The sequence below is a fragment of the Cucurbita moschata genome, unplaced genomic scaffold (assembly GCF_002738365.1).
Source record: "Cucurbita moschata cultivar Rifu unplaced genomic scaffold, Cmos_1.0 Cmo_Scf00009, whole genome shotgun sequence".
NCBI classification, from domain to species: domain Eukaryota; kingdom Viridiplantae; phylum Streptophyta; class Magnoliopsida; order Cucurbitales; family Cucurbitaceae; genus Cucurbita; species Cucurbita moschata.
In genome coordinates, this window is record NW_019268525.1 from 4,720,806 (window position 1) to 4,734,045 (window position 13,240).

Genomic DNA, 13,240 nt, shown 5'->3' on the forward strand with positions numbered 1-13,240 from the left:
ACTTTTAACTAAATATTTCCCTGTTTATTTTTATTTAGTTTTTCAATTTTTCATTTTTTTTTATTCAACATGTAGAGTTAAAAATTGGATCATTTAGTTAAAATTATAATATATTAGTCAATTGAGCTAGTTATTCTTTGGATAAAACATTTTATTTCTTCTAAAAATTATATGTTTAAAAAAAACTATATAATTGCACAACAGGCAGACAGTGAAAACCAAAATAAAATGAAAAGAAATTAAAAATAAAAAAAGGTGAGAGAGGATTGTGTGAGCTGTTGGCTTTGCTTGGTCTCCACAAATATACAGAAGCTGACGAAGGAGCTTTGCCCACCGACACTCTAACAACCCACATTTTCCTTTTTATATACATATATATATATATATACCTATAATTTACAAACATGGTATTTTCTTAACGTATTTAAGACGAAGAGTATAGAAAGTTTGATCATATCATAATATGATGCCCATGAACTAGACTTCGCATCAAAGATCAAAACTATGGCTGTGAAAATGGAAGATTGGATGATGGGCACGTCGTCTTACCATGTTGTGTGACCTAATTGCTTTTGCTACGCTTGATTGAAGTGTTGAAGGACCACAAATCAATACACCAATGTCTACCTTCCCCCAATTCTCTGCTACCGATTCAACAATTTCTGTTTATCAAATCCATAAAACCGTCTTATAAATTTGAATTTTCAAATGTTTAATTCTTTAAAGAATCTTAAACACATTCATATGAGTGAAAAATCGAAAGGTTATAAAAAAACATACCGTCGAAATTTGGTCTGGTTCCATACTCGATGGTGGTGGAGTTAGCAAAGGCCTTGGGATTCAAATCCTTTTGTGCAAGAGTGTCTTTGGGAATGTCTTCACCTACTTTTTCAATGTCATTAACGTTGTGGTGAGTAGTTCTTTTACTTGAAATGTGCTCTTCCCAAAGGCTCCATAAGCAAACCACAAGGCCTCCAAAGAGGACAACGCTAGCAACCATGCAGAGAAAAAAGAGAAGGCCTTTGTACCACCATTTCTTGATGTTAAAAGGGTTGATGTAATAGAAGTCCATCAAACTCACTAAGATCACGAGGCCAACTGTTGAGGAAATAACATACAGCCCTGACCACACATTGTCACCGGTTCCAACCAACACAGACATGTTGCAACCCTTTGACAGTGGACATATTGAAGTCACCTTTGAGGGTTGGATTTCACCTTCCTGTTCATTGATTAAATATGCACCAACGCCACTTTTATAGATATGAAAAGATCCAAACCAACATTTTAATGATGGATAATTGTAACAATCAAAGCTCACCGCTATCAAATATTGTCCTATTTGAGTTTTCCCTTTCCGACTTTCCATCAAGGATTTTAAAACGCGTTTGGAAACTTCCTTGAATACCTAATTTATGGGAATTACTTAAGCTATGGGGGATTCGTGAGTCAAATGACATCACTCTAACTCACACATCTATGTTACAAATGATATAAGAGCTAGACACCGGACAAAGTGCCAATGAGGAGGCTGAGCCCCCAAAGGAGTGGTGTGTCAACAAGGACGCTGAACCCCGAAGGAGGGTGGATTGGGGGTCCCATATTGATTGAAGAAGAGAACGAGTGTTAGCGAGGACGCTAGGACCCAAAGGGGGTGGATTGTGAGATCCCACGTCGGTTGGGGAGGAGAACGAAACATTGTTTATAAGGGTGTGAAAACCTTTTCCTTCCCTAGCATACGTGTTTTAGAAGCCTTGAGGAAAGTATGAAAGGAAAAGTCTAAAGATGACAATATCTGCTAACAGTGAATTTGGACGGTTACAATAGCAATAGCAAAAGCAAAGAACATACCGGTGGTGGTTGCGACTGTCTGGTAACGTAGATGGAGATGTCGATGTTGAGTTTATCTGCAAAGAATGGACAAATGGAGTCCACATTGAGGGTTGAGAGAAGAGGAAGCTCAGATGAGTTTTTGATTGCCCAAACAACCAAGATCTTCTTTGGTAAACATGGCTTCCCATCTCTTATACGATGGAGAATGTCACTCAAGATGGCTAGAAACGGCGAAATTCCAATTCCCCCTGCTACTAATATTAGATTTTCATACCTACAGACATAAAACAGTCTCAAATTTACTCTCAAAAGCTTCAATCCTACTGCAAATGGTGATTTTCAGAGAGACAGAGAGAGACTCACATCAAGTGATATGGAGATTCATGGCCATAAGGTCCCTCAACAGAAACAGTCATTACAGATTGATGCTTATCAGAAGAGATCTCTTTGGCTTTATCATTCAAGATCTTTCCCCGCAGCTTCTCTGTCCATTTCCCAAGCACTTTTATCAGAATCGCCAGCCGATCCTCCCCTTCCAATGGACTCGATGACACACTGAACGGATGCCATTGCAGCAGCGACAGCTCTCGAACTTGCAGGAAGATGAAACTCAGCGCATTGTATCGCAGGCCTAAATCAATCAGATAAAAGAAAAACATAGCGGAAATTAGGCCGCAGAACAACGAAGCACCAAAAGTCAATGGAAGAAATTAATCGACTTGGATCCATACTTCTAGGTTTCGAGATAATCAATTCCACCGTTCCGCAGGGGAGCGCCTTGGCGGAAATTACATCCACGGTTCTTCTGGATTGAATAAATCTGAGGAAGCGATCGAGCATGAAGATGAAGATTCCCCCGGCGGCAATGCTGAAGACGAAATCGCCGACGTGCAGGGCCAAGAACAAGACGAACACGATGTATAATTGATGAGTGTAGAAGAACAATTCGAAGTTGATGGTTCTAAGTTTGGGAAGAGAGGTAATCCACATCAACAGCCCTGCCAAAAGGCTAATAACTCCGGGAAGATTCGCGATGCCGATGTCTTTCCACTCCAACAACTGCAATGCAAAAACACGAATCCAGAGCAGGAGGTGAGTGGTTGGATTAACTATAAAACCAAAGGAAACTGGAAACTGAATCAAGAATAACGAAGACTTACTTGCTCGATGCAACGACCTTGGATTAACCATTGAATGACAAAAGCTAAGCCATGAAGAGTAAAAATGAGCATAGTGAGATGACCCAACCAAACATGGTACCTAGTGGCGTGTTCGAATGGAATGTCGATAAGGCGCAGAAGGACCGAACCCCTCGAAATTGGCAGAAACAGAAACCCTAAACAGAATAATCCCATTGAACCAAGCCTTAACCCCATGACTTCCAGCACCTCACAACTGCAACCAAACAATTTCAAAACTAAATTGAATTCAACGTGATAGTCAAATTGAGCAGAACTGAAACGGATTCGTTGAATTACCTTATTTGTAAGAAAGTTAAATTCCGAGAGAAATCAGTGGCCAGCATTCGCAAGGTGTAGCTGTAAATAGCCCAGAAAACATAGCCCAAAACCACCAAAATCCCAACCAACTCCGCCGCCGTAACTACCTCCAACGGCCCTTCCACCAGCACCGGCAAAGTCCAGAGCCGCCATCTCGGCTTCTCTTTCCCATTCTTCTTCTTCTTCTTCCTCCTGTTATTATATTTCAGATTCCTTTAAAACAGTAAGAACACGAGGAAGAAGAGAAAGATTTGTTCGAAAATGACTAACTCGTAAGGCTGGTCGTCGCGAGAGATGATGAGATATACGGCGGCGAGGATGGCGATGGCCAGAAGTGGCGCACTGAAAGTCAGGAAGATGGCGCCTGCAAGTAATTGGATCAGCCATGGAGGATCCAAACCAAAAACAAACTAATTCTATTCGTTTATCTATATTCAATTAATATATATATATATAATAATTTTATTACTATTTTAGACACATACTCATATAAATATTTTTTAAAATTAGAGTAAAAATAACAAATGATTAAAAACGGTAAAAAGCAAAATTCATACATAAACTAAGCATTAAATTTAAAAACATGAACAATAAAGAAGAGGAGAAAAAAAAAAAAAAAAAGGAAGAGTTTAGAAGAAGGAACCTGTGATTCCAAAAAGGGTTTGTCCGGAGGCTCCAAACCATTCGCTAAACAGGTGAGAGGCGAAGGAAGATGGATACAGAAATATAACCACCATCCATACGCTGAAGATCACCCACATCGCCAATTTCAGAACCCATTTCGTCGAAGAAACGATCGCCGATGTATTTCCGGTCGCCGGAAACTGGTCTTCGGGCGCCGGAAGAAGTGGTTGGTGAGGAGAGTGTTCGTTGTCCATGGAGGCCTTGGGGTTGTAGAAGGAGGGGTGTTTGGGAGCCATGGAAGGCTTAAAGACAGATTCTTTATAGAGAATGGGCTCCAGTGTAGGAGGAGAAACTATGTTGGTGGGACCATAATCATGGGAAAGAGGTGAAATTTAGATGAAATTTCTCGAATTTTGTAGATTTTTTCTTTTTTATTATTATTTTTTTTTACGCATGGCTAGGAATAAAATGTTGGGGAAGGATAATTTGGTTGAAACAAAAATTGAGCCACAAAACACAAGGGATGGGAGATGAGAAATGAAAGGGCTGAATTTGTTTGTGTGTTGCAATTATTCAAGAAAATAAAAAACAAAAATAAATTAATTAACTTGAAAAAGAGAGAAAGGACGTGTGTGGAAATGCAATCAAACACAATTCGGACCACCTCTTTTTATGAAGACAAACTAAGATAATATTTCAAAATATTTTATATCAAAAAACAATTAGGTAAGAAGTAGTTTAAGTTCGAAGAACACTTAGCTTAAGTGAGAACATATATCTATCTTTATCAGCTAGAGGTTAGGGTTCCTAGCCTAGACCAATTTGTTTAAAGTCCTGCCAATTTCTAATACCCACTTATCACATCAACGTATACGTTTATGTATTATTTTGTGTGGCCTACCATTTAACTTGGGAGTGTTTTAAGGTTAGATTTTAGTAGAATATACATAGTTGTAAAAGACTGAACTTAGTTCCAAATTTAGACAAAATAAATAAATTGTGAATAATTGAAGGAAGCTCATCTCAATTTGGTAGAGTTAAATCCTGGAAAATTTTACCAATGGAAGAATTAGATTAGATGTAAGCTATAAGTTAACCCAATTTAATACACCACGAAAACAGGTTTGTGGGGGTGGCGATAGGGATATGCATTTGAGCAATAGCTTAGCATTTATGATGAAAATGAAAGAAAGGAGGGCGAGAGAGATAGAGACCCCTATGAATCTAATGGCCTTGCGTCTTGCATACAATTTTTTGTGGACATTAAGGGAACATGCATGCTGCTATAGGTTGCAAATAATGCGACATACTCTTATTTCAATTCCATCTCAATCAAGCATAGTTAAATGAATAATAAAATACTTACTAAATTAATACTGGTTGAAAAAAATTCTATTTTGTATATAGAATATAATACTAAATTTAATCTATAATGAAACTCTAGAAGCTCTATTTTGTATCTAGTAAGTTCGTGGATTTTAAAATCTCCATTAGCCATACGAAGGGATATTTTAGATTTAATAAAAAAGTTCAAGGAATTAAAAGATGGGACCAAAAGAAATCGCAACCACCCAGTTGTAAGTTCAGCTGAGGCTTACTTGAGAAACTGTGGCAATCTTGCATCTAAGAATGGTCGTAGGACAAGCCAACATGATGGATCAACACCGGACCACATCTAGATTCATGCTTGTCTTAGCGTCTAGATTATGTCCCACTTTTGGTCCCACTTCTTAGCTTTTCAACTCGCCTAAGCTAGCTGCAACTCACCTGATAGCTTTTGGTCCATTTAGCCTACATTTTCCTTCCTAACTTATGGTCTCACTTGATTCAGCTAATCTTGATTTTGAAGCTTTTGGTCCAATTGAATTAGGACTGAAATCACCTTAAAATTTAGAGAAAGAAAACAGAACTAACCCAGGAGATCAAATCAAGAATAGCAGAAAGATAAGAGTCTCCAACCATATTATGTGTCTACTTCTAAATAACCAAGAGCATAGCAGTTCTACAAGCTATAGATCTACTTTATTCATGACATGGATAAACTTATATATCAATTTGCATTCAAATACTTTAGGAGGAATATTAAAAGGAATAAAAGCTACTATGATTATTTTACTCACTGCTTCAGAAAACCTTTGCTTCTAAGGCTCTCAACCGTATCTCGAATTGCAACTTCAAGAGGGGTGAAGATAAGTCCCAGATCAATCAACCTCTTGGCTGCATCTTTGCAGGCAACCAAGTGGGGTTGTGTTTCTCCCACAAATCTGCAGGGTATTCAAATCAGTGACTTTCGATCTCAGTAAGCAGAAAACAAGAGAATATATAGGATACGCCTGATCCACATTCCTCAACTTTGTATCGTAATACTATACACTTAATATATGTAAGGTTATGTCTGTTACTCCAACTGCGTGATAATGCAATTTATTAATGAAATGGTTCAGAATTATAATAGCATATGCTATAGTTTAGAGAGCCAGTTTTGTTGAACTTAATGTCTGACCTGTGAACAGGAAATTCAGGGTAGATTTTCGAGACTTCGTCGGCAAAATCGGCAAATTGATAGATACCATTGGTGCAGAGATATCTACCAGAAGCAGTGGGAGACTCGAACAACAATATTTGTGCTTTTGCAATATCTTTGACATGCACAGCACCCAACCAGTGATACTCCTGACTGTCCTTTGATCCTTGGAGCAACTGCTGCAACACAGCACAGCTTGCATTCAAATTTGGTTGCAGGAGAGGACCAAGACATGTGGCAGGCAGGATGGAAACTACATCCAATCCATGCTTCTCTTCAAACTCCCATGCTGCTTTCTCTGCTAATGTTTTTGACACTGGATACCATTTCTGCATAATCATTCCAATAAGTAAACAGCAATATTAAAAGCCGAATTTTTATACATTAAGAGTTGATAAAGAATGAAATATGAACATGGATTGTCTGTGGAAGAGTTTAATTTTCTGCTAATATAAGCGTAGAACTTCATATAATTGATAAGATTAACAATTAAATACAGATTACCTACACTGATAGAAAATTAAAAGCCAGTGAGAACTGCCTAATGAGAACTCTCGCCTGCATATCAGATCACTCCTATAATCAGCTCCCCATAACTAGAAATAGACTAGATAAAGATTCCCCAATCTTGAACAAAGTCTCATAAATCAGCTTGAGAAATGAAATCCAACTCTAAGCATGAAACTCTTACCCAAGCAAATAAAAGATGTAACAGCCCAGTCCACCATTGGCGGCAAATATTGTCCTCTTTAGACTTTTCCTCAAGGTTTTTAAAACACATCGGCTAGATAGAGATTTTCACACCCTTATAAAGAATGTTTCATTCTCCTTCTCAACTGAGGTGGGATCTCACAGAAGAACTGCTGACTAGTAAGTTTGGAGATTTCAGGAATTCTTTCAATTTATAGAAGGTTTCTCAAAACAGAGAGCCAAAATATTATAAGAACATCGTTTGCCTTTCATCTCATCATAGCTCTTGTAAGGCCACCTTTATAGGTCTCCCCAATTTCTTACGATTTTTTTTCTTTTTTCTCCTTAGGTTATAGAGATCATATAATCAGCTGCCCAAACTTTTTAATCTATCATTTCCCATTGTCTATTGTCTCTTATGTGATCTAGTAAGCTTTTAAAATTGCTCAACAATGTATGGTGCCTAAACAGAATAACTAAGTTTCCTTCAGAAGCTAAATAACTGGGTTTTTTACCCTCATAAGAGGAATGTTCTTTGGCAGGCTGAACTTCTTGCTATTATAGGAGCCCATATCAGAGATTACAATACTTGCATATTAAGAAATAAACATGAAACCTTATCACCAAAATTCAATCATTACTTTACATTAATTTTCATCTCTATCTTCAATCATTACTTTACATTCATTGAATGCGGGAAAGATCTACAAAGGCATTCATCATCTACGTTCATAGGTAGGTAGCATCAATACTAATAGGGACAGGGCCAAGTTTTTGTACAGAGAGAACACTAAAAGGCAATGACCCTCCTGTTCCTTCTAGCAAGCAATTAGCACGAGACTTCATCAAGCAGTATCAAATTAGGAAACAAGACAACCAAAAGCCAGGGAAAAATAACCTTTCGCGATTTGCAGTACTCCAGGTCTGTCCACGACGATTCATCAAATGGCTTGTCGGATGGCCAGCCAGGGTTGGGAACAAGAGCCGAAATAGAAGAAGTAAGAACAACGCGCCGTACCCCAAGTTTCTTCGCAGCCTCAAGAACATTAAGAGTGCCTTTCACTGCCGGCTCCACCAATTCTTTCTGTGGATCAATAGGATCCTCCAGCGTGCAGGGTGACGCAATGTGGAATACGCCCTTGCAGCCTTCCACAGCCCTGGCCACAGCCTCGCCGTCCATTACGTTCACTTCGAAAATCCGAAGGGTAGCATTAGGGTTAGCGGAGGCCTGGAGATTGATCAAATGGGAAGCATCGGAGCCGGGGAAGATCGAGGCATGAATGGTAGTGTAACCGGCTTCCAACAGCGTACCGATGACCCAAGATCCGATGAACCCATTGGCTCCGGTCACACAAACTGGCTCTTTCACCTTGGTAATCGCCATGGCCTCCTATGATCCTGGAGTGGAAAAAGAATCGGAAAAATGAAGCAAAGAGAAAGAGGATGAGTGTTTATCCATTGAGAGATTTCAGCTGCACGAGATTTGTTTTTGAACTTCAGCATCCGAAGATCCGATATATAGTTTTAAAGTGCTCTGAATTTTGTATTTTGTTTCAAAATATCTATTACTTCCAAAATTACATTAACACTTTTATTTTATCTTTTTTAATTATTTGAGATTACTTTGGAAGGGAAATCTATTACTTCCAAAATTACATTAATATTTTTATTTTATCTTTTTTTAATTATTTGAGGTTACTTTTAGAACCGAAAAAAACAAATGTGAAAATAATTCAATATATACTATAGAAATAAGGTTGGGTGTCTTATCATATTAACACTATTGATATAACTCATTTTATCCTTGTTATAAATCATTTGATCCAAATCGTTCATGTAAATGAAAATAACTGGACCACGAAATATTTAATCTCCCTTTATAAATAATGTTAATTGAAAATATTAAAGATCTTTTAGTTCTGATTCAGACTATATCGTGACTAGATAAGTGGGTTAGGTGAACTCATATCGTGGGTATGTCTAAAGAGTCTAAATTCCATACTTTTAGATACATTAACTGTCTAGCAAAACCGAAGGTCCATTGTGCCACTTTCAATCGAATGTGTAAATTTGGGCGTTGTCTAATAGCATTATATATTAAATTAAAACAACAATTTATGATCTATTATGGTATATCATATCATGATACATGAGTTCATACCTTTTTCTTACATAAACTTAATCTTATACATCTAGTAGGATCAGTTGATCACGCTACGTCTTTCATGTAGACATTCAAGAACCACGTAAATGACACGTTGGATAGGATCCCTTAGAGACAATCATCGAGCTCACCAAGCCAATGAGACATATTTAAGGAGCGATGAATCAAAGAGGCCCATCGAGCTCAAGAACCAACCTCACGCACACGTTACACCAACTTTGCTTAATTCTCACTACCATATCTGATAAAATAAGGAATCACTACAAGGGGAGTAAGATTCGGATTACGTTGTTGATCAAATATCTCAAGGCAAGAACGTTGTTTGAGATTCGAATCACTCCACAAGCAAGATCGATCATGTCTAACTTGAATGATTCTTGTTGATCAAATATCTCAAGGCAAGAACACTTGTTTGAGATTCAAATCACTCCACAAGCAAGATTGATCATGTCGAGCTTCAATGATTCTACATGTAACTTAAACTATATAGAATTGTAAAGAAACTTAACAATTGGCTAAAGAAAAGCACAAATGCTTCTTTTACTATATTTTCCAAGTCTACCTACAAATACAACATACATGTAGCCTCAAAATGAAACTATTAAAGACATTCCAAGAGTCGGTAACATTCATACTTAATGGCCATAATTAACAACCTAACTTAAATAAAAAGTCTTAAAATACATTAATGAAATACAATAACTCTAAATTATAATCCACCCAAAATTATAACATGAAATTTCATTCTTCTTCTGGCATGAATTGAAATATCTTTTGATAATTTCAACAATATTTTCTTCACATCTTCATTGAAGTATATTATATGATTGATGTCTCTGGATTCATATCAATATCAAAAGATAGCGAAGAATGCTATATATCAAGACACATCCCACTAGCATCATGCACAATACCACGCTAGTAAGGTCATCCTGACACCCTAATTTGTCTCCCCTCAGCCAAAAGACTCACATACACTCAATACCATAATTGACATCGACTCAAACTCGTAATATATATATATATAGTCATTAAAACAAAGTTTAGACTTTATAAGATGACATTAATTAATTCAAAGAAAGCATATATTATATACAAATTTATAGGCAGTATCGAAGTAGGGCTGCAAGCCTGCAATTGCAATGAAAATGGGTTATAAAAGTCCTCAAAAAAGAAAGAAGAAGGCTGCCCTTAACAAAACTGGGACCTCTAATAACTACTCTCTCTACATTTACACACAATAACTACAATATTCATAATAATGCTATTTATTTTGTAACCCTAAAATCTTTTAGCTCTCTCAAATTAATTATTCTGCCAACTTTTTCTCTCAATTTTTTTTCAATGCCTTTGCATGGTGCCTCAATTTTAGTAATAAATATGACCGTATGTTTTGCCCCAACTCACGCACCTATCCTAATGCCTATAGTCGACGAGCCCTTAAAGACAGAGACCTTAAATTTTTATCTTCTCAGACTAGACATAAACATAATTATCGAACAAGAGGTCAGATGTTTGAATCTCTGCTTGGTAACTAATTTTGAAAAGATCAAGAAGGTCCCAGAAAGAAGACAATCTATTGATATTGAGATCTGATATCACTTCTAGATGTTACAAGAACAAGATCCCCTTTCGATCTATTACGAATATAAAACGTTCTAACTAGTTATTTAAAAATCTAATGAAAACCCTTCTAACTTATAATTGACAACAAGAAACAATAGTAAACTAACTTATAATTAGTCATATATATTTATGTTCATGAGCTTCATCGCATGTAGCTGCATAATAAACAAAAAAGAAAATGGAAATTGAAGTAGTTTGAGCTAGGAGGCGTTATTCTTCAATCAAGTAGAAGCGTATCAATATTACCGACCTGATTATAGTGTAACTGGTTAAAATTTGAGACTTCTCGTCGAGAATTTACTTGAACGGATTGACTCCATCTGGGATTGGATTCCACTCCCACAATCTATCGGGGAACACGACCGGTAGCTGCGGCGGTGGTGGTAGCGTCGGCTGGTAATACGGCGTTGGTAGAGAGTTTATGAGGGTGGTGGGAGTAGATGGCGGCGGTTGTTGTTGAAAGTGAATGAGTTTTTGTAGGTCGTCAAGGGAATTATTGGAAGAAGGAGAGAAGAAAGGAGTGTAAGAAGAAGTGGCAGCCATGTTGATCAATGGAGTTGAGGTAAAAGGGTTTTGTTTCGAGAGGCCGAGGACGGTGGTTACTTCTTCGCAAGAGCTCGTAGCGGAGGCGTCGGCTGCGGTGGTTTCAATGGTGGCACCAATTTGAAGATGGTGGTTGAATTGAGGTTCGAATCTCTGAAACTTGTCTGTAGATGACGATGAAGTTTGATGAAGATTCTTCGGTGTCGACGAGCTTATCGGTCTCGAAGACGACGACGACGCTCTCGACGGGAGAGAACGAGGGAGCGACGGGTGATCTTCAACGCCAGCTCTTTTGTAAACACGACATAGCGAAATCTCGGTCTGTGTGACATCAAAAACAAGGAAACAACATTGTTCATAAGCTGTCCCTCTGAAAACTTGGGGGACAATTTAAAGCGGATCACGCAGTTGGTGATAAAACATTTAAACAAACATAAAACAGTATTGTCAGAGACTGATCAGTGATATGGCAGTACGAAGCAAACAAGAAATTCATAAATTCCCCTCTGCAAATTAATGATTAGATTAATCCAAATTAATCAAACCCTAATCAAACACAAAATTATTTGATTAAGCTCAAAATAAGAACCAACCTTTTGATACCGCTCGGTCTCATGATGTGGCAACCGATACTCGTTCATAATCCAACTCGTACGGATACCCTTTGGAGCCTTTCCAGAGTAGAAAACTAGGGTTTTCTTAAGGCCGATGGACCGAAAATCCTCGGTTCGAATCATCCGATCGGCCCCGGTGGCCTTCCAGTAACCGGAGGTCGTAACTCGATTGGGGCGGTCCCCATTTCGGTACTTGCGATCTCGAGGGACGTAGAAGAACCACTCCTTCTCGCCAATGGCAGCCAAGGCTAGACATAAATAAGAATCCAAAAGATTGAATGAATTGAAGAGAAATTGAGGAATAGGGTTTGGAGTTAAATGAAAAGAATATAAGAATACCAGGAAGCTCCCATGGGTCATAGCGATATAGATCAAGGAAAGTAATGAGTTCGACATTAAATCGTTTGCCTTCGACCTTACGGCGAAGGTAGAACTCAACTAGTTCTTCTTCGGTGGGGTGGAAGCGGAAGCCTGGCATAACGACGTCGTGTTCGTGTTGATCGTCGCTGCAGTTGTTGTTGTCGTCGTCGTTTTTGTTGTGGGTGTTGTTGGAGCTGCTAATTTCTTCGTGGCTCATCGTGGATGAACTGCTAGCTGCAGCTGCAATTGCCATAAAATTTGTGATGAAACCTATAATTGAATCAAACTCTCTCTCTCTCTCTATTTCTCTCTATTTCTCTTCCTTCTTTGTTTTAAATTGATTTTTCTGTGTGTGGGTATGGCTGTATGTGGCCGTAATTATATATATATATATATATTACCGATGGAAGAGAGAGCAAGTGGGATGAACAGAAAGATAAGAAAGATGGTGAAAATTTATATATATGTCGTACCAGTCGAAAAGTTTCTCTCTCTCTCTCTTTAACTCAAAACATGGGGTCTTAATTAATTTTTTTTTTTTTTTTTGGATTTTTGAGAGAGACCCAAAAGAAAATGGAAGAAATGGGGAAAAGGGTATGTTTTTTTATGGCACAATTTTTTTTCAATTTGAGACAAACCCGAACCCATGAACTAAAATCATATATACAATTATACTACTTCGTTGAAGTCAGACATCAGCTCATTTTTATTATATTTTACTCCTAATTATGCATAAACTCGAGGCATTGGTGGATTGAATTTT

General features: G+C 37.8%; 2 protein-coding genes across 2 annotated transcripts; both read right to left on the reverse strand.

Annotated features, from left to right (window-relative positions):
* Nucleotides 1-266: 266 nt before the first annotated feature.
* On the reverse strand, nucleotides 267-12,800 carry LOC111447866 (ferric reduction oxidase 7, chloroplastic-like). The gene is made up of 12 exons (XM_023087231.1): nucleotides 12,457-12,800; nucleotides 12,097-12,365; nucleotides 11,724-11,824; nucleotides 3,976-4,139; nucleotides 3,603-3,696; nucleotides 3,312-3,524; nucleotides 2,994-3,228; nucleotides 2,565-2,892; nucleotides 2,197-2,464; nucleotides 1,852-2,107; nucleotides 781-1,222; nucleotides 267-662 (listed from the first exon to the last, which is right to left on the reverse strand). The coding sequence occupies exons 1-12, from the start codon at nucleotides 12,728-12,730 to the stop codon at nucleotides 490-492; spliced, it is 2,817 nt and encodes a 938-aa protein (XP_022942999.1). The 5' UTR covers nucleotides 12,731-12,800; the 3' UTR covers nucleotides 267-489.
* LOC111447865 (cinnamoyl-CoA reductase 1) lies at nucleotides 5,891-8,680 on the reverse strand. Its single transcript, XM_023087230.1, has 3 exons — nucleotides 8,069-8,680; nucleotides 6,460-6,809; nucleotides 5,891-6,220 (listed from the first exon to the last, which is right to left on the reverse strand). Exons 1-3 carry the CDS (start codon nucleotides 8,552-8,554, stop codon nucleotides 6,073-6,075), a joined length of 984 nt encoding a protein of 327 aa, XP_022942998.1. The 5' UTR covers nucleotides 8,555-8,680; the 3' UTR covers nucleotides 5,891-6,072.
* Nucleotides 12,801-13,240: the final 440 nt, after the last annotated feature.

Coding starts and splice junctions, on each gene's coding strand:
- LOC111447865 (XM_023087230.1), bottom strand. CDS start 8,554: ATGGCGATTACCAAGGTGAAAGAGCCAGTTTGTGTGACCGGAGCCAAT. Junction 6,810..8,068: donor AGTACTGCAAATCGCGAAAG/GTTATTTTTCCC, acceptor ATGATTATGCAG/AAATGGTATCCAGTGTCAAA. Junction 6,221..6,459: donor CCTGAATTTCCTGTTCACAG/GTCAGACATTAA, acceptor AATACCCTGCAG/ATTTGTGGGAGAAACACAAC.
- LOC111447866 (XM_023087231.1), bottom strand. CDS start 12,730: ATGGCAATTGCAGCTGCAGCTAGCAGTTCATCCACGATGAGCCACGAA. Junction 3,697..3,975: donor AACCCTTTTTGGAATCACAG/GTTCCTTCTTCT, acceptor AATTACTTGCAG/GCGCCATCTTCCTGACTTTC. Junction 663..780: donor AACCAGACCAAATTTCGACG/GTATGTTTTTTT, acceptor TTTGATAAACAG/AAATTGTTGAATCGGTAGCA.